The 20,705-nt window shown below is 37.8% G+C and overlaps 2 protein-coding genes across 10 annotated transcripts in view; both read left to right on the plus strand.

The window, feature by feature from the left end:
- Positions 1-2,727, plus strand: part of LOC120544409 (spectrin beta chain, non-erythrocytic 1) — a 49,886-nt gene extending 47,159 nt beyond the window's left edge. For all 7 annotated transcript variants that reach the window (XM_039778116.1, XM_039778117.1, XM_039778119.1 and 4 more), the window contains 4 exons: positions 679-857; positions 1,196-1,369; positions 1,561-1,603; positions 1,727-2,727. In XM_039778116.1, coding sequence (XP_039634050.1) covers positions 679-857; positions 1,196-1,369; positions 1,561-1,603; positions 1,727-1,939 — 609 coding nt within the window. In that variant the 3' untranslated portion in view covers positions 1,940-2,727. The remainder of the gene's footprint in view (positions 1-678; positions 858-1,195; positions 1,370-1,560; positions 1,604-1,726) is intronic.
- Positions 2,728-8,192: 5,465 nt separating this feature from the next.
- On the plus strand, positions 8,193-18,159 carry dpf2 (D4, zinc and double PHD fingers family 2). 3 transcript variants are annotated; one of them, XM_039778123.1, is made up of 12 exons: positions 8,193-8,323; positions 9,432-9,592; positions 10,106-10,213; positions 10,553-10,731; positions 10,818-10,910; positions 11,018-11,096; positions 11,582-11,623; positions 13,708-13,845; positions 13,966-14,097; positions 14,219-14,331; positions 14,420-14,501; positions 15,819-18,159. In XM_039778123.1, the coding sequence occupies exons 1-12, from the start codon at positions 8,292-8,294 to the stop codon at positions 15,899-15,901; spliced, it is 1,242 nt and encodes a 413-aa protein (XP_039634057.1). In that variant the 5' UTR covers positions 8,193-8,291; the 3' UTR covers positions 15,902-18,159. The 3 variants fall into 3 exon arrangements, with proteins under 3 accessions (XP_039634057.1, XP_039634058.1, XP_039634060.1); XM_039778126.1 differs by lacking the exon at positions 8,193-8,323 and adding an exon at positions 8,832-9,338; XM_039778124.1 differs by lacking the exon at positions 11,582-11,623 and having other exon boundaries at positions 8,194-8,323.
- Positions 18,160-20,705: the final 2,546 nt, after the last annotated feature.

Here is a 20,705-nt window from a genome sequence, read left to right on the forward strand (position 1 = left end):
TAAACATCTACAATGATGAACAGAAATGTCTGCTTAGCTGATATTTTCTATTGAGTACATGAAAAGACATCCTATTGTCTGTGGATTTTGGATTTAAGATTCATGTGGTAAATAAAATCCAGAATACTTTATGAGAGAGATGTGGAGGATTTTAAGCTTTAGAGAGTTGCGCTGTAATTGAGATTATGTTCATGTATGTTTTTGTCTGTGTTTGTGTGTTGCAGTTAATAGTTATTATTTATTAATTTGAAGTTGATCAATACATTACTGGGACTTGACTGAAGAGGCAAAGATTATCTTAAGAACAGTAATATATATTATATATTTGTATCTGCCTCGGTTTCAAAAATATATCTGGTTCCTTCAGTACACTTTTAATGTTGTTGTTTTTTTTTTTACACATTTGAACTATCCTCGTCAGGGTAGCATGCATGCATGTGTGGTTATTTTAATTGTATGTCTTACCCACACAAGTTACTGTAATTGTCCTTTAATAATATCAGTGTACTGTGATTATGTGGACCGCGCTATGCTGTTATCTCAGGTAATCATACAGTGCCGTAAAAGCAAGCATCATCATGGCTTTTCATGTATGGCTGCTTTGCTGCTCACTGCTTCCATCCAGTCATGTGTTCTTCTACCTCCTCACAACCATTCATGTTCTGGTTTGAACGACAGGGCTCAGAGACTGAGTCTGTGAACGGACCAGGTAGAGACAGCGGGCTGGCATCCTCTCGCCTGGATCCTTCTGCCACGTTACCGAGCAGGGGTGGAGCGGAGTCTGAGCCAGATACCATGGAGGGGATGCTCTGTCGAAAACAGGAGATGGAGTCGCACAACAAAAAGTCAGCTAGCAGGTGAGTGTTGTTATTGGGGGAGTTGGTCAAGGGCATTAAAATAGACTTCAGAGAGGCTAGACAATGAAGACTTGATTTCAGTTAAACAATATTGAGAAAGTTCATTTCGGAAAACTGAATTGGTGGTGTCTTAATCTGCCATAACGTGTTTTAACTGCCTGCCTGTCAGATAAGCTGTTGAACTCTGTAACTTCAAGCTCATGTACTTAATTTTATCTGATTTTGTTTAATCTGTTATATCTTTTAAAAAAATGTGTTTTGCAGTGTCACTACCTTTCTAAGAAAGTCAAAGGCATATTGTACCAAATGTCCTAATCCCATTTCTTTGCTCCCCGTAGGTCCTGGCAGAACGTGTATTGTGTCCTAAGAAAAGGAAGTCTCGGTTTCTATAAAGACGGCAAGAGCGCTAGCAACGGCATTCCTTACCACGGAGAGGTACCCATCAGCCTCGGAGAGGCTGTTTGTGAGGTTGCGAACGACTATAAGAAGAGGAAATTTGTATTCAAGCTCAGGTGAGAATAGATTTTTGCAACTAAAAACCTCAGAACACGGATTCTTGATACAGTTTTCACCCTTTTTAAATATTATAAATAAAATGAAAGGTTGTGACAAAATGCCAATAGGATTGCGAAATAAGGAAATGTATTGGACTTTATAGTTTATATCTGACTAATGGTTTACCTCTTCAACACTCTGTCTGCAGGCTAGGGGATGGAAAAGAGTATCTGTTCCAAGCAAAGGATGAGGTGAGATGTATAGAACAGAATTACTCTACTGAAATGAATAATTAAATACAAATTGTGTTTGTGTGCTGTGACTCTTTTTGATGATGGTTAAGTATAATAAATGTTTTTGACTTTTGTTTAAAGGCGGAGATGAGCTCCTGGATCCGTTCCATCATCAGCTCCATTCCAACAGGATCAGGGGACTCGCCCGTAGGTCCTAGGGCCCTCAGCCGTGCCATGACGATGCCTCCCATCTCCCCCAGCTCAGGTGATGCTGGAGGTGTAACAATGCGCAACAAAGATGGGAAAGAGAAGGATCGTGAGAAGAGGTTTAGCTTCTTTGGCAAGAAAAAATAGAACAATTGTAAAATTGATGAAAACTACTATTTGTCAAAATTTCAACAACCTGAAGCAGGCTGAAAGCAAAGTACAAACAGGTCACACAAACACACTGCTCTCAGTGCAGGCCCCAAGGCATTTGTGGACAGCTACTGTATGTGGCTAACAGAACTTTTTTTCTTTTTTATCTGATTCTCTCCCTCGCCAGTTTTATCTGTCATTTGCTTTTCACCCAATTCATATTTCACATTTAGCTGCACCCAACAATGAAAGCCCTCATCCAATTTCAGCCAACTGGCTGAGCTTATTCATCACTAAAAGGTATGGTTGGCATTAACAGGGATTCAGACCCAGTTCAGTTCCAAGCCACCAAAACGGCCGTCCCTCAGCATGAATATTTTCTCTTCAGTAAGTCTTGACTAGCTGAGCCGTTTTGATGCCGTGCCACAAATAAAACCATGGATGGTGGCTTTCCACTGTTGTGCACATTACTTTTATCACCCCACTTTAAAGCGCTCTCTCTTTGGGAAGGATCACATCAGTCTCTTTTTCTGTTCTTGGTATTGATGTTATTAACCTGACCGATATTATTGCTATTATTATTTATCTTTTGCTATCGCTGGTTTGAGAAAACAAACTAATTAATTTGCCAGTAGATGATCTTGATTCATGTTGTGGAGAGAAACAAATTTGGTTAAACTAGTGGAGAATGTTGGGCTTGCCCTTGTATGTATTATTTTGTTTTTTTTAGGAATGACAGTTGTTGAGGTGTTTTTGAGAAAAAAAATAAAGCTCATTCAATTTTAGCAGTGTGCAGTAAGTGATCACAAGTTTCATTGGAAAAATTATATATATTTAATAAGTGGTTTTATTTTTTATTTTGTCTCTAATTTTTGCCTGTATTGATTATTTTTGAGTGATCTTTTCTGCTTGATTTGATTTTTTTCTGTACAAAGCAGAGATTAGTTTTCTAGTGTGTGTGTGTGTGTGTGTGTGTGTGTGTGTGTGTGTGTGTGTGTGTGTGTGTGTGTGTGTGTGTGTGTGTGTGTGTGTGTGTGTGTGTGTGTGTGTGTGTGTGTGTGTGTGTGTGTGTGTGTGTGTGTTGTGGTGCTGTGGATTTTGCACGTTTGTTATTCCTGATCAAACGTGGCCAAATGAATGCTGCTTTTTGACCCGCAAACACAGATGAAAAACAGACACAAACGCAAAATAATATTACTGGAATGATTTCGTAAAATTAGCTTTTCTTTGCTTCTGGTTTTTACTATATGTTAGCTTACATTACCATTATTTCTGTTTTGGTGTTCTAATATCTATTTCCGTTCTCTCTACCTACTGGTGTGAAGGCATGGGGGCAGTTTGTAGATAAAAAGCTGAAGCACATTTTCTGTGGCAGACCGCAGGGATGCGAGCAGGCAGATGGACAGCTGACAGGTCTCATTAGGTGAAGTGAGGGGTGTGGAAGTGATATTGGATAGGCTGTGAAAAATGCGCTTTATGTGCTACCTGACAGAGAGAGGTGTACTGAGCCTTACTGTACTTGAACCCACTACAGATACACTGAATCCCTTTTTACAAACCCACCCTCCATTCAAACAGTCTTAAAGGAAGATTTCGTAGTACAAAGATAAGAATGTTTAAAATGTGCCCTGTGGCAATGATCTAATGTATGTCAGGGGATTTATATATGCAGGTACAATATGAATTACAGTTACCATGGGACGCTCTGCTCACTAGCAGTAGCAGAGAGGGGAAAAATGCTAAATTTTCTCTTAGATGAGCTTTGTGCTCTTGCATATGTGGCATGAATTCATGTAGGTTTATACTTGTATGTGTGTCATCATCGCCATCTATTCTCCTGTGTTGATGTACTCTGAAAAACATGAGATCACTTCATTATCAGGGTTGAAGCGCAACTAATTATATGTAATTGGCATTTGCAGTAATCCAAAACAAGAGAATGGCAATCAAATATAGTTAATGTAAAAAGTGTTATTGGTTTCCTCAAATATGGTACATGTTTGAAATAAGGGCATTTACAGTAATTGTGAGACTGTAGGCAGTAGTGCAATTGTATTTAAATGGGTTGTTAACTGTTATTATAATCAGTCAAAGTTTTAATTTGCCTTTTCTAACTGCCAAAATGCAACAGGAAGTTATTGGATAACAAATCTGAATTTAAGAGTTTCATGGATTATTTTAAATAGGTTGCAAATAATCACTTATTTGTAATTTATTACACCTTGAAAGCAAATCTTTGAAGCTGGTAATTGCCTGGATGTGTATACCATGCCTTGGAGGGCTGATTAGTCCACAGGAATGTCACACCAAACTGTTGTGACATAAACGGCTGGAAGTAAACTGGCTGCAGTTTAAACAGGTTGGCCTTATTTTCCAGTCCCAAATGAATGTGGAACCAGTGATCTATCGCTCAAATCAAATACCCTCCAAGCCAGAGAAGAGGAATATTTAAACATCCACTTTGAGACTATTGAACAGTTGACAGTACCTGGTCCAAACTTTATCAAACAGACTGCCTTGTCTCTGTCAGTGGGATTTTGTATCTTGTGTGTGTGTGTGTGTGTGTGTGTGTGTGTACGTGAGCTCCTAGTTTAAGTAGTCTTAAACTAAGCTACGATCTGGGAACCGAGTCAATAAGGTCATTGCATACATAAGTGAGCCAACGCAGTTAGCGTACATTGTGCACAATTTCGAATGGAGGAGTCATTCTTCCCCAGCGGATGAGCTGTTTTTAGTGACTATTGCTACCTTTTCTCTGCTCTGGACATCAGACACAGCATCCAGTTGATGTTAGGGACTTCAAGTTTAAAGGTTACACAGTGTATTTTCTTATCGGCTCATTTGAATGTGAATGACTCAAATTAGTTTGGCCAAATTGGTCATGTGAAGCAAAAATATTTCTCCTACTTGACATAGTGAACACAAGCTCTCTCTTTCACACACGCTCACACATTAACGCTGTACTGTATATTTAATGCCCTTGCCCTGGCTATCCAGTTTTGTGGAAATGTCCTCAGCTGGCTGTGATTAGATGTTGCATATGGCATCTTTTGAAATATAGCATAGGGCTACTGGTGAGCTTTGACCAGAATATGGGAAGTAATGTATTATTGATGTCAAAGATATGGGTTTTTGGTTATGAGAGTACTTGTAATAATGGAGTACTTAATGAAGAAAAACAACAACTTTTACTTGTTAAGTATTAGATATGGTTGAAAACAGACTGGTGGCAATTCAAGCTTCCTTTTTTTATTTTTTAGAAGAAGGCAGGATATTTGCTGTCTAGTGGGAGCTTGTATTTTTTCATCCAGTGGTCTGTCTTGCAGCATTTGATAAGCCTGTCCTCCTACCTTCATTTATCATTACTTTTGACGAATGTCTGTTCCTCCCTCTGTAATTCAGAGTTGTTAATACCACTACTATTATTAATTGCTATTATTATCATTATTGCTACTGTTGTTACTATTACTACTGCTGTTACTAATGCAACTTATTGCAAAAGTTATAACTGCTGTCCATTTTCAGGTATGTGTCTGTAATACCAGACCCTTCCACACGATGTCAGTGTGCTGTGGAGCATTTTCATTACAAATCGAAAATAATGTTTGTTGACTTGTGTATCTACATCTAATATTAGGAATAATAAAACATGGTTTAATCAAAATCATGATATTGTTTGGGGGTTTTTTATGATTAAAAAAAACATTACCCATTGCTTCAGCTCTTATTATATTACTGTAGGTGCACAAGAGAGAACAAATTGGATATTTAAATTATTGTCAGTTAACAAATTACTTAAACTGTTTATGTATGTGATATACATCAATTACATGTAGTCAAAAACATTAGCTACTGGGATTTCACAGTAAAGAGTTTTGTTTTCTTCTTCTTGCAGAAAACCTTGTCTGTGGTGTCTATAGGGTCGACTCATTTTGGGGTTGCATGCCATACTGAAATTATGCTGAGGCACTGCAGCAATTTAGTATTGGGCTTCCATAAAGTTGGGGGACTTGTGAGAGCTAGATTCAAATAATAACGGTCAGAGAAATCCTGATTTTTAGTCCCTAGTGTGGGTCAAGATCCAAAAACGATGAATCGCACATTTCCCATAATGCAACTCTATAGCGTCTTTCATTGGACTCTTGCCACTTGGCATGGCATCATCAGGGTTATTTTTTTCATACATTGGAAGCTTTCCAAAGTATGAGCCACATAAGACCGTGTAAAACTGCTGGAGTTCCCCTTCAAAAATGCAAGCAAGTCAAGACCAAAAAAGCAAAATGAATATCCTCAGGTAGTTGTTTTTAGACCAAACAGAATAATAAACAAAGGTTTCAACTTCCAAAAATAATTTCTATAAAACTATAGTTGTTCCACATAAAAAAACAATGACCTCATGTAACATCATGAAAATGTACCATTCTAGATTAAGTAACTGTACTCTACTACTCCTATGGCATTACTCATTAAAACAATAAAACAGTTCAGTGAGCACACTATACAGAAAGATGACAAGTTAAAGAAAACACTTAAATGAGAATGCTTTTAATTTGTCACCCATACATCTGTTGGTGCAAGTAAATTCATAAAACTATGTCTGCTACAGTACGAGAGAGAGAGCCGATTGGATTTCATTTGAAAATAAAAAGTATTATTCAGTTCTGTTCTTGCTGTATGGGTGTAGTGGATGTGGATAGTTGCTGCAGTGCTGTCATTAAGAATGAATTACAGATGCAACTGCAGCAAATGAGGTTAAGGATGATTGAGTAATGACTAAGAGAGTAGGTTTATGATGAATCGGTGGATGCTGCGAAGGATGTCCTCATCTAAAGAGCAGAGCAAACCTTCAGTGAAACCTGAGCCTTAGTTTTATCACAGTGGTTGTAATCTCTGTACTGGTCGTTGAAAAATGGGAGAGGATGAGGATGGTGGTCAAATACCTCAGAAAATAAGCCAGCAAGATAGCATAATCTAAAAGTTTATATTAAGAAAGGGGTGTAAGGACTGAGGGACCGTCTCCTCCACATATTTGAAGCAGTTAACCTTGGCTTCATTGGTTTCCTTCGACTTAAATTCATAAGCCAAGTGATAACGAGACGAGAAAAGTCAACAAATCAGAAGTATTTAGGTGTGAATAATTTGTGAATCTTGAATGTGATGCCACAACCGGTAAATCCAATTGTTCAAAAACCATGACTAGGAATTTGGTGGCATTTAAAAACAACATAGACAAATGAACACAAAGTCTCTATAATGTGCAGTCTTTTCATGTTCAGATCGATTATGATTTGTAGATGTAATTTGGTAACAGTTCGAGTTTTGTTAAAAACATTAACAACTACTCTGTTTTATTCAAGTGTCCCAGTTAACTGTGAACCAGAATGCAGGACCCTGAAACTGAAACAGCCATCACTTATTTTATTATTTACACCTGTGATTTTCACACTGTGACATGTTAAAATGTCTTTAATGAAAAATGTCCATGGTTTAGGTTGTCCTGCCCTAACAGGAGCAACAAAACAAACACAAGGGCCAGGGAGATGTCAATAATGTACCCGCATAGTCCGGAGAAAAGGTCTAATCAGTCAGCATAAGTGAAATCAACTGTGTGTTGGTGTTTAGGGACTGTAATTGTCTACTTTTTTTCTTTTCTTTTTGGTTGTTGTGGTAAATCATTTTGAGCTACATTTTGTGTATTAAAGGTGCTATATATATATATATATATATATATATATATATATATATATATATATATATATATATATATATATATATATATATATATTATATATATATGTGTGTGTGTGTATTTGTAGCCTACTTGGTGACCGTTCCTTTGAAGTGGTGGCTCCGACACTGTGAAACGTCCTTCCTAATGTCATACTGTGGTCTCTGTTGACATTTTTTAAAAGCAGCTGAAGACTTATCTATTTGAACTGGCCATTTTGTCGAATGCATGTCGTTTTGTGTGTTTTTATTTTATTGCTTGTTCTTTTTACTGTGTTTTTTTGTCTTATTTTTTAACAATTTTACTCGTGAAGCACTGTTTTTTTCTGTAAAAGGTGCTATGTTAAATAAACGTATTATTATTATAGAACTAAAGTGTACTTTTATTAAGAGTATAACGTTATGGGGTAATTTATCCTCCATGTATATGAGCTGCTGACAATAACATTTAATATGAATAAATCAAATGTGCAGTTTTGTATTTGTATAATATAATATCCTACAATACCACAACTCCAACAGTAGGGGGCGCCTCTGTGTGTCACGTTCCTGCCGTCTGCCTACAAGTCCGGACGGAGGGCACACATTACCCACTGCCACTTTCCCCGTGTATCAAAGCAAGATGGCAGCTGTTGTTGAGAATGTTGTCAAACTGTAAGTGTTGGACTTTTCTACACACCTTACACTTGGCTCGTTGACACACGCCGCGGTCATATCAGAACGTCTGTATGTTCATACAGTCACTGACCGTGTCGCTAGCTAGCTTAGCAACATTTCTACTGACTTGATAAGGTTAGCCAGCGCTGGCAGGACCGTCGTGTATGTTCATATCCTGGAATGGAAGTGGAACGTTAAGTTAGCAGACGCAGATGAGGAGGCTGTGTAATAGAACATGCGTCAATTTGATCATTAATGTATTCATAGAGATAGTATGGTTACTTGTTGTGTCTTTCTAGCCAAACCGCTACCGCTGTGCTAATGTCAGTGAAGTACAGCAGCTAACGTTAGGTGGCTCTCACGCTAACAAGCTGTGGCCAACGTTGTTAGCGCAAGCTGAGGTGCTACTGTGGCGGCTTGACTAAGTACTTTAGAATAAATAAAGCCTTGAAGATCAGTCATTTCATCTTGAGGACAAAGGGGTTATTGATACACATTTATAATTCGCGCATAGTAAGTCTTTGGAGATGTAGCTACGTTAAAATGTTCCGTGACCCGTCCCGCACCCACTTGTACTTAAACGTACTTCCATTTCCGTTAACTTTGCGTAGGTGCACAGGTGGTTGATTTTAGACGATTTACGGTAATTACAAGCTTTTGGCTAAGTCCTTGGTAACCATGGCAACGCATGAAAACATGAAACTTAACTGACACCTAATAAGTTTCTTCTGAACTTTGCTTTCAAACTTTACTTTTTTAACTCCAATTGTTATTTATAAGGCTGTGTTCCAACTCATTAGCTAATTCAATTCTACTGATAGTCCTGATAACACAAGTAGGTTGACAAGTAGTATGATACTAAACATATGTAGACACACAATACTAAAGAGCACCTGCTGTTGCACTCTCACTAATGATTTAGTCTCAACTACAAAGATTGTCTAGTGAGTGAGCAGCACAACGGAGAATGACAACAGACAACCAAACTGACAGAGAGGTTTAAAAGTTTGAAGTAAGACTTCACTGGTTTCGACGCCTGCCGGTCTTTGTGTTTTAACCATAACGGACCACATAACAAGCACCTGGCTCTGGTTTGTGTGGTCAGGTTGGGAGAGCAGTACTACAGAGATGCCATGGAACAATGTCACAACTACAATGCCAGGCTCTGTGCTGAGAGGAGCGTCCGGATGCCATTCCTTGACTCTCAGACCGGTGTGGCTCAAAGCAACTGCTACATTTGGATGGAAAAGAGACACAGGGGACCAGGTGAGACCCACAACATGTAGTGTGCCACAAAATGCACTATACGCCTCCCTACAGGATTTTAGTTTATTCAATTGGATTCTGTTATAATATCATGGGTGAAGGTCTATTTCAGGAACATCTGTTTTACATTAGAAAACTATCAGATTTTAAAGTGCTTTTCAGGGATTTACTCAATGGATTCAAGGGCAGCGATCGGTACAAAATTACGCAAGGTGGTGTGTTTTAGCTTGACTTTAGATGAACATGGTTTGTTAGCATCTTTTTGTCACCATCCTCTCTATCTTTCAGTTTTTTTGTTGAACCCTTTGAAATAGCTAGGAAGAAAAATTGCCTTGTTTTTCAATAAACCAAGTGTAATTGAATCAAGCTTGCAGCTAAATGTGCCCGCTTGGTTTTAAATGGGAATGCTAATTATGCTAACAAGCTCTGTCAGATTTTCCACAAAAGCTGCCAAGTTCTGCATTAAAATAAGTTCAGTGTTATTCTAGATGGCTCTTTTCTGATGTCCCATAGGCATGGCTCCAGGGCAGCTCTACACCTACCCATCCAGGAGGTGGAGGAAGAAACGGCTATCTCATCCTCAGGAGGACCCCCGGCTTATCATCCCTCCTGTCAAGTCAGGTACCACATCCTTCAGTTTAGCTCATCCTTAGAAAAAAAAAAAAAACAAGCTATAAAAGGCTATGCTTTCTAGACGTTAAAAAAAATGACACTGCTGTAACAAAAAAAGAATGAACATATGTTTTATTGTCTTTTGTGATTTATTAAAGAGAGGTATTGCTTTTTTTAATCAAATTCAATTTGACGTAATACAATTTTATTTAGGGCAATTGTATGCATCAAGATGTGCCCCAGTCAGAAATGAGAAGCACCACTATATTTTCTTTCTTTCAGTTAAAAAATACTTCTAAGTGTTTTGCTTTGTGCTCATGTCTTTACTCACTTGTGTTTTATTCATAGAGGTAGATTTAGGACTGAAGAAGGATGCTCTGTTATCAGCGGATGGCAGCAGCCTGGAGGCCCTGCTGAAGGGGGAGTCCGTGGAAAAACGGATGACCACAGACCTCCGAGGCTCTGAGGAGGATTCAAACCAGAGTGACTACACCGGAGGCCTGAACGCTGCTGCTCGGATTAGAAAGGTTCTTGTTTTCAACGTAAGGCACATAAGATGTTTGGAGTCAAGAAAATGATTTGACTTTCTCATTTTCTTATTGCCTCAACATAGAGAGTCCTCGAGCCAGATGACTTCCTGGATGACCTGGATGATGAAGACTATGAGGAAGACACGCCTAAAAGAAGAGGCAAGGGAAAGGGGAAGGTAAAACAAACTGCTGCGTGTGCATGAACACACTTTCTTAAAAGTTCGTCTCAACTCTTTGTGTGTACCACAGCCTGTAAGTCAACTGTAATAACGTGTGTCGCCAGGGCCGAGGAGCGGGCAGTAATAGGAAGAAGCTGGATACAGCAGCCCTGGATGACCGAGACAAGCCGTACGCCTGTGACAGTGAGTCCTCATGGGGGAGAGTAGAGCATGTGAACTCTGGGCAAATGTTAATAGCTGTAATGTTTGTAATGTTATCAAGCAAGACTTTGCTCATTCTTTATCGCCTCCATTTTCATCCTCTTCCCTTTTATCTTCATGTTCCCCTCCGTCTTCTTTCTGCTCTTTGTTTCATCTTATATTTATGAAGCCAGGCCAGGCTCAGCTGAATTTCTTTTTGTTTGTCATTATAATATCATACATTTCTTTGATTTGCATTTCAGATATTTTTCACAGGCAGAGGGGACATGTTTCTTCCACTTTTTTGATGTCGTCAGACTATGTATCTGTACTGCTTGATGTGATGTTGTTTTTTTCTTTTTTGTGAAGCATTTTCACTTTCAGCTGCAGTTCTCAGTAGCGACTGACCGACTGATCCTCTGTCGGTCTATGAGCCTATTCCTCTGAGTCTCTGTCTGTGCTCTCTCTTCTTCTCTTCTCTCTTTCAGACACTATCAAACAAAAGCATATTTCAAAACCTTCTGAAAGAGGTATATTTCTCTCATTCCTTTTACTCCTGTCTGCCTTGTCTTTTGTCTTTACTGTCTGTTTTTATTTTCTGTCCATGTTACCAAGTAGATTTGCTCTGTGTAGTTCAGTTCATAGGGTAAATGTTTTGTTCTAGTACAATTAACTTAAATGTGATTAACTAGATTTAGAAAAAGGTCAAGACTGTGTTATTTTACACTCCAGTTAAATTGTAGGTTGTAATCGGCCAAAAATAGGAGCCATATCATCTTACTAAAGATTAGCTATGGCCCATGGAAATCATTTTTTCCACCTCAATCTGGCCCTGAACATCCCACAGTTTTAGATAAGCTAGAAACTGGATGCTGCTGTTTTTTCTCTCTGTGCTTTGTCTTTTGTCTCGCATCTTGGTGTGTGCAATTTGACTGCATTACAGTTTTTTTTCCTTGCTTTTTCCCCCTCTCCACCCCCTTTGCACCCTGTAAAGTCTCATTTCACGTACCATGTTTTAAAGTGAACTGCTGCTTTTGTTTTCAGTCAGTTGGATGCCTGTTTGATTTTGGGGAGTGTTTCTTTTTTTCTTTCTTTTTCTTCAAATCTTTCCGCAACTGCACACAATCGCTTGGCATGTGACTAGTTGTGTCTTTAGCAACTTTGCTAAGATGCTCTGGTGAAACTGACTAATCACTCCTTTAGATGACAGTTGGAGAAATATGACATTAGCATTTGAGGAAATGAAAATGAGAGAAAGTTGGAAGTGAAAGTTTGTCTTTGGGTGTTATCTTATGACAAACCTGACACACCCCCTGTGACGACAGCTGCACACAGTGGCATCTTTGTCCTTCCTAAAGTTAGTAAATCCTCCTTACACAAGAAACATTGAGAGAAATATGGAGCTATTGTGAAAATCATTTTTAATGTCAACCTACTGAGGTCATATACACTCAAATGTAATTTTGAGAGAGATGGATGCATGAAGTGAAATTAGTTTATTTCATTGTAACTTAGTCATTAGTCAAACACTGCAGAGGAAGTGCTCGTGAAAACCATTGTTGTGAAGATCAGTATGGTGCTTACAGTGGCTGGGATGTTATCTTACAGTAATGCTGTGCTTAAATACATGGCTACCTCAGAGCTCCTGCTAAGAGGATGGGATGATGCATGTCATTTCATCAGAGCCGATAAGCTTTCTTAAATCATACCAACGTATGTCTAAAAAGGGTACTCCGCTGATTTAGTGTTGCACTTCTATAACATTTTCGGGCTCACAATGGACAGTTAAAAAAAGAAAAAGAAAGAAAAGGCAGCAGTGTCAAATATATTGTCTTTTATTCCACGCATTTTTCTTCCTTGTCAAAAGCTACATTGCAACTCTACTGACAGTTCAGTCAGCGTGTGTTATGCTATGGCGGCTAATGTAGCCTTGAACCGTTAGCCTAAAGCAGAGATGAGGAGTGGGCTACAGAGGCCTGGTAAGCTCACTTCTTTCACTTCTACCTCCACACCCCCAGATTTTTTTCATTTTCAAACTTGTAGTTTTCAGCTTCAACCATCGCTGACTCAAGTGACATCACTTGAGGCAATTAATTGGACTTAACGCAACTCTCTCTGGAACCACAAAAGACTATTTATTTTATTTTATTTTTTTAAACAAGACCTGTGAGTTGGCCTGTGTGTTGATGTGTAAAACTGGTGGAGTTTCCCTTTAAGAGAACAGAATACAGAATAGATATTGCACAGATCTAATTATCTGAACATATAAAGTCAATTATCCTTGCCTTTTATGGGCTTTTTAACAATCTGGAGATAAATTATTTTAGATTATGGTTATGGACATCCTGGTCGCTGCTGCGAATAGACCATGCTCATGTACAGTTACCATTGGACTGAAAATACCCCCCAAAGACCCAATAAATACAGCAATCTGTACAATAGAAATGATATAATTATAGAAAGTATTTCGGTTACTCTCAGCTGTACTATAAATACCGTTTGGTCAGAAGTAAAAAAAAAAAAAAAGTTCCTTTCACCACTGACTTTATATCACATGGACTTTACTCATGTATTCTTTTTTTATACATGTTGTATTTTCTGATTTTGGTGGCAGTCTGTGGGAAGCGTTACAAGAACCGTCCTGGCCTGAGCTACCACTACGCCCACTCCCACCTGGCTGAGGAGGAGGGTGAGGAGAAAGAAGAGATGGAGAACAATGAGCCCGCCCTGCCGCTGCCCGATGAGCCTAAAAGTAAGAGATCATTAACTGTCCTCAGAGATTTCACCGTTAGAATGCTGGGTTCAATGTAGAGCTGGACTTTTGAGAAACTGAACACTGATGTTCTGTGGGTGTTTTCATCTTGTTTTTCAGCTCCCAAGAAAGGCCCAGATGGTCTCGCGTTGCCCAATAATTACTGTGATTTCTGCCTGGGAGACTCTAAAACCAATCACAAGACAGGCCAGTCAGAAGAGCTGGTGTCCTGCTCCGACTGCGGACGCTCAGGTACGTTAGACACAATTGGCTGCTGGAACAGACTAGCAACAGGAAAACAATGTTAATTTATGCAGCTGAAAGTAGGAATCTTTGCAGCAAAGTAAAGTGATAAACATGATTGTACACGCAGGCCACCCCTCCTGCCTGCAGTTCACTCCTGTGATGATGGCCGCTGTGAAGACGTACCGTTGGCAGTGCATAGAGTGCAAGTGCTGCAACATATGCGGCACCTCAGAGAATGACGTGAGTTCACCTACATTCAGATGTTGTAGGTGTTGCGGAGTGCTGTAGTCTGACGTGCAAAGTGTTCTTGTTGTCCCATTTCTTTCAGGATCAGCTTCTGTTCTGTGACGACTGCGATAGAGGCTATCACATGTATTGTCTCAACCCACCCATGGCTGAACCTCCAGAGGGTAAGTTCATTACTCATAAAAGCCAAAGTCCAAACTAGGGCTGGGTATCTTTCAAAATGTTTCGATACAGGTTAGGGCTGCACAATATATTGTTTTTTTTTATTGCCATTGCAGTATTAACTGGCGCAATACACATCGCGAAAGGATGCGACATCTTGATATACACAGAAAACGGCACTTTAAAATGCAACTGTCATTTTTCAGTGGCGCCTTTTTATATTCAATTTAATGTTCATTCAATGTCCAGTAAAAGATTGTTAGAAATGATTTCCTTACATTTGTTTTAAATTCAAAAAACATATTTTATATTTAAGAAGAATACTGAGAGCACCAGAAATGCAGAAATGAGTGCACTTTAATATCTGTTTAAGTAATATTGTTATCGTGATATTCAACAATGTTATCGCATATCGCACATTTTTTTAATATCGTGCAGCCCCAATACAGGTACCGATACCAATACTGTGACTTTAAGAAATATGTTCTAAATGTGTTTGTATTATACTTCTATTTTGTTGAGGACCCCCTTGAAAACGAGACGGGTTCATCTCAAGGGGTTATTCCCAGGAAAGAATTTCATAACTAACTTCAATACCGGTTCCTAAACCATGTCTACATGTGAGAAATATATTTGAGTTCTCTGAACTTAATAATTTTTTTCGCATGTGGCCCTAATCCTCTTCTGTATTTTTCAATACCAATGTTAAAACACAAAATGAAATTACATTATGGCACAACATTACAAACATTATGATGTTTGTGTTGATTCTACATCGTAGCTTCTGAAAACGTATTGGCTTCTTGTTGGAAACGCTGGTTATCAAATTTGTTGATGCTGGTCCGGATATTATTCCCAAGTATCGTTAACAATACCTTACTTTCAGAAATAGAAACATGTTTTTCTAAAAAAAATATATATATATTTTCATTTAAGAAAAGATGTTAATAGTTCTCAAATGTTAAATTGTGTCTAAATTTAATTTTTCCCCACTTGGGATCAATAAAAAAAAAAAAAGTCTAAAAGTGGCAAACATTTTCTATGTAAATCGTGTATTACCGTATTTGATCAAAGAATAACTAAACAAGATTACAAATCTGACTAGTCATTTGATGCCGACTTTTCTATGTCTTTGATGCTCGGTGTTACAGTTTTCATTCAGTACCAAAAAAGTATTGTGGTTCGATATCCAGCCTTACGTGTAGGATGGCTGTCCTTCTCTAATCAGTAAGAGGCCTGCAGCGCCTACTTTAGGCTCAAGCACATACAGCTTCAAATGTCTCTGGCATTAATAGTTTCTCTGTTATTTTGGCACTCAGGGAGCTGGAGCTGTCATCTATGTCTGGACCTTTTGAAAGACAAGGCATCAATATACCAGAACCAGAACGCCCCACCATCGTGATGGCTGCCTCCCTCACACAATCATCACTCAACCGTCCCGCAGCAGTATGGTTTACCCTTCAAGATCGATGAAAAACTCCCCTGATGAGCTGACCTCGGAGGGAGTGTGTTCAGAACAGACAATAAATTGTGAAAAAACAGCCTTACTTAGCTTCAGATATGACTGTTACACAGTTCTAAGCTCATATTCAGCCCAATCAATTTTGATTTTCACCTCTTTGTCACATAGCCAATTTGAGCAGTACTGAATTTCAACAAGATACACCATATAAATAGCCAAAATCTGACTTTTTTTACACATACACCTACACAAAGTTGCTAAAAACCATCTCTATCCTGCAATGTGATGATTTTATGACTAGAGCAGAAATAGAGCTTGTTGGAATCAAGTAGCATGCCAGTGCTTGCTCGTGGTTTAAAAAAAAAAAAAGATTTTATAATATTTATATATTTCTATGGTATATAATAGTGTTAAGTATGTACAAATTGGAGAGAAAAAAGAATGGTCATGTAATGGTCTTTTTATTAGTGCTCATCTCATCATTATGGAAATATTCACAACAACATTCAACGTTCTTTCAGGCACTGCTTATATTTGGTGATTCTCTTGATAGAGTCAAAGGGATCTTCTGAGACTGTAAATGACTTTCCATCCCATCTACTTCCGCTGGCCACACAGAAACTTCAAACAAATCAGGAACTATAAATAGAAACCCTGACGTGCCCTTCAAAGTGGCTCCAAAGGCTGGGGGACCTCAGGCATGGCAGGTTAGACTTTAGTCTGGTTGTTGACTCTCGTGCGCTAGAGGCTGCGTGAGCCGCACAGAGCTTGAGAGGATGCATGACGACATAATGTGCATGTTTTATTGAGGCTTTGGAGCCTTTTTGACAAAACTGTTGGTTGTCTGATATTTGACTGTCTTTGATCTGCACACCTGGCCCTTGTTGACAGATGTGATAATAATCAGCCAGGTAAAGGGAAAAAAAAAAAGCCTGTGTCACTGTGTTTTAGCAGTTTGCTCATCGTGCACCATATCCAATATCTGTTGATGTTGTGACACCACTAGATTATTTTAATGTAATAGAGGACTACGCAACCTTGTAGATGGCCACTTGCTGACAATGTTAAAGCAATATAAGAGCTCCTGAAGGATGCTGGGATGACAGGGACTCAGGGCAGAGTCAGTTTAGGCTCTGTTGGCAGATAATATATGATACTGTAAATTTTCTTTCTCAGAAAATGCTATTACAGATAGTGGACTGTGGCAGCAAATAAGGATGGCTCCATTCTGTAAAAAAAGATTATAATGTGTATATGTTTAGTCCTATGGAGAAATTGCTCATTTTGTTACTTCTTTCATGGTTTTATTATGCAAATCCTTTTGCGGCAAGGCTAAAAGAAAAGGTCTGGTTACTTTACCTCAAACAGTATTTAAAGGGTTGAAACATGCTGTTGATAGATGGGACAAAGGCAGAGGGATACATAGTAATGACAGCTGCAGGGTCTGCTTCAATAACTGCATATTCTACAGGTAAACAATGGCATGCTCAGTAATCATCTGCACTCTCATATGCTACATAGTCGTCTCAGCATTAGTTCTGCAAAGGTGTTGGGAAGTAATATAAATTAACCATGCTATCGTGTTTTCAATTGCCAACTAACAATTACTAAAGCATTACACGAGTATAACTTGGTTTATTTTCTCATCACATTTAAACTTAGTTACTTAGAGACAGTGGCTACTAGACTATTTTGCTGGTTGTTTTTGTATTCATGGATGATGTTTGCATACCTGATGTGTGGGACATTTTGGGACTTAATTGGATGTTGCTTTCTAGTTAATCCTGTGATCCAGGTCTTAACTGAGCCGCTCTCCTTCAAAGCTCCAAACAAGAAGCCAAGTCCAGAATGTGATTAAGAGACAAATTCTGGAGCTGCATTTTTAACACTGAACGGTTAAGTAATGATGGACCCAGTATTTACCTTCTAGGCTGCACTCAGAGGAAAGCCATAAACAAGAAGGAAGCCCAACTGTTGTTATATTATAATTAAATATTCTTTTTTTTTTTATAATTATGGTTTTCTGGTCTCAAGCTTTGAGAGAGAATTGTTCATGACAACATTTAAACCAAGATCACAGTAGACAGTATATTTACATAGTGGGTGAATTCTCTTAGGGTTGACTTTCATTTGGATTGTGATGGAATGTTTTACTGTACGAACTTTGTCTTCAGGAAATAAAATACTAGGCACTATAACTGCTGATATTTTTTTCTGTCTTCCCCAATGAGCATTTGAGAAAATTAAATAGAAATTAAAGGGATATTTTTGGAATTGGGTATGAGGTACTTGTGTGAGGTACTTATTTTCTTCAGCAGATGACAGTCAGTTACTACATTTTTTTTATTTCTATGGTTCCAACCAGGTAATTTGATTGGACAAGAGGCATTCCATGAGTGCTGATCGAGGGTATAACATCACTGGGACTTTCTAACCACATGGATCGATCTGCTTTACAAGTGTTCCAATAAGTCACAATCTATCTTAGATTTTAACAAACCTTGCACCGCAAAGATGAGCATCTTGCCACAAATAACATTTGAGTTAAAATATGAATGGCCGTCAGAAGAGGACAAAGGGAAGATAAGGAGCCTGGATACTTGAGTGCAAACCTCCAGGTGTGGTCATATGGCGTCTCATTACGTCATCCGCTGACCTAGACAAATCAGAGAAAACTGCCTTTTTTATCACTTTTTTTCAACATACTATACTATGACTTTTATCACTTTTTTTTGACATGGTATACTATGACTTTATTACTTTTTTTTTTATTTACTATTACTGTTTAATGACTTTTTTTGACATGCTATACCATGACTTTATCACTTTTTTCGATATACTTCAACATGAATTTTGTTTTACATACTATACTATGACTTTTTTCGACATACTATACTGACTTATGACTTTTCAACGTACTATACTATGACTTTCTCATGGCTCTCATGTACTTTGACCTTTTATGACTTTTTCAAAATACTATACAATGACTTTTTTCGACATACTTTACTATTACTTTTTCATGACTTTTATCAACATACTATACTATGACTTTTTACGACATACTATGACTTTATTACTTTTTTTGACATACTATACTATGACTCTTTTTGACAAACTATATACTATGACTTTTTTCGACATACTATATGACTTTTTTCTACGTACCATACTCAGACAATGATAGTGCACTTCTACACCATCGTTGAGTCCATCCTCACCTGCTTCATCACCATGTGCTACCACTGCTAAGGACAAGGGCAGACTGCAGCTTATCATCCGCTCTGCTGACAAGGTTGTTGGCTGCAATCTGCCATCTCTCCAGGACCTGTACGCCTCCAGGACGTTGATGCGGGCAAGATTGTAGCTGATCTCTCTCACCTCGGGACAGAAACAGTTTGAACCATTTCCCTCTGGCAGGAGGCTGTGGTCTACAAGGACCAAAACCTCACGCCATGAAAAAAGTTTTTTTCCCCTCAGCTGTAAGCCTCGCCAACAAGGCTCCGGACCCCACACTGACTCTTAACAATGTTTAATATGTGTTTTGTTTGTTTATGTATGCACCTTTCACCAAGGCAAATTCCACATAAGTGTACTTATTGTAGCAATATAAACTTTTCTGATTCTGATTGACTTATTTATGACTTTTTTCGACATACTATACAATGACGTTTTCATCACTTTATTCAACATACTATACTATGTTTTTTTTGTTCTGCTTTTTTTCACTTTCTATTTCTCTTTTCTTTTTTTCCTTCTCTACTTCACTTTTGATTCTTTCCTTCCCTCTTTCCTCCACTTCTACATTCCTTCTACCATTATTCTTCTCTTCTTTATTCCATATTCTACTTTACTCTTTTATACTTCTATTCAATACCTATACTATTATCTTTTTAGGCACTACACTCCTCTCCTCCTTTCTTCTTTTCTCTCTTTCCCTACTATACTGATTTTCTTCCTCCTTCCTCCTTATTCATACCTTTCTCCACTCTGTCTTGTTCCATTTTCCCTTCCTCCAACTTTATCTTTCTTTTTTTGTTTTTTTTTTTTTTTTGTTTTTCTCTTTTTGTTTTGTTTTTTTTTGTTGTTTTTTGTTTCGTACCTTCTTTTTTTCTCTTTTTTCTCTTTCTTTTTTTATTTTCACTTTTTCTATATTTTTTCTATTTTTTTCATATCTTTTCTTTCACTTTTGTTCCTCTTTTTATTTTTAGTGTCCTTTCTATGTTCTGTTTGCTGTGTTTTTTTCTCTCTTTCTTTTCTCTTTCTTTACTTTATATCTTTATTATGTACTGTCGTTTTTTTTTTTTTTCTTTTTTTTTCTTTCTTTCTATAATGTCTTTTTTACTTATTATGTTCTTTTTACTTGTTCTGTTTCATACTATGTCTCTTTCTTTTGCTCTACTACTGTATTTTTTTTTTTTTGTATTTTTTGCTTTTTTTTATTACTCTTATATTCTCTCACTTTTTATTGTTTTTGTTGTTTCCTTGTTTATTTTCTCTTTTTTTTCTCTCTCTGTTTACTTTTCTTTTTCTATCTGTCTACTTTCTTTTTTTCTTTGTTTGTGTATTCTTGTTATATGTTTTTGTCTTGTTTGTCTATCTGTATCTGTCCTTCTTTCTTCTTGTCTGTTTTTTCCTTTCTATTTTTGTTTTTCTTGATTTTCTGTTTTACTATCTCATTACTTTTTTTTTTTACTCCTTCTAGTTCTTTTTTATTTTTTATTATTTTTATAGATGTTTACTT

This window comes from Perca fluviatilis, chromosome 16 (genome assembly GCF_010015445.1).
Source record: "Perca fluviatilis chromosome 16, GENO_Pfluv_1.0, whole genome shotgun sequence".
Classification (NCBI taxonomy): domain Eukaryota; kingdom Metazoa; phylum Chordata; class Actinopteri; order Perciformes; family Percidae; genus Perca; species Perca fluviatilis.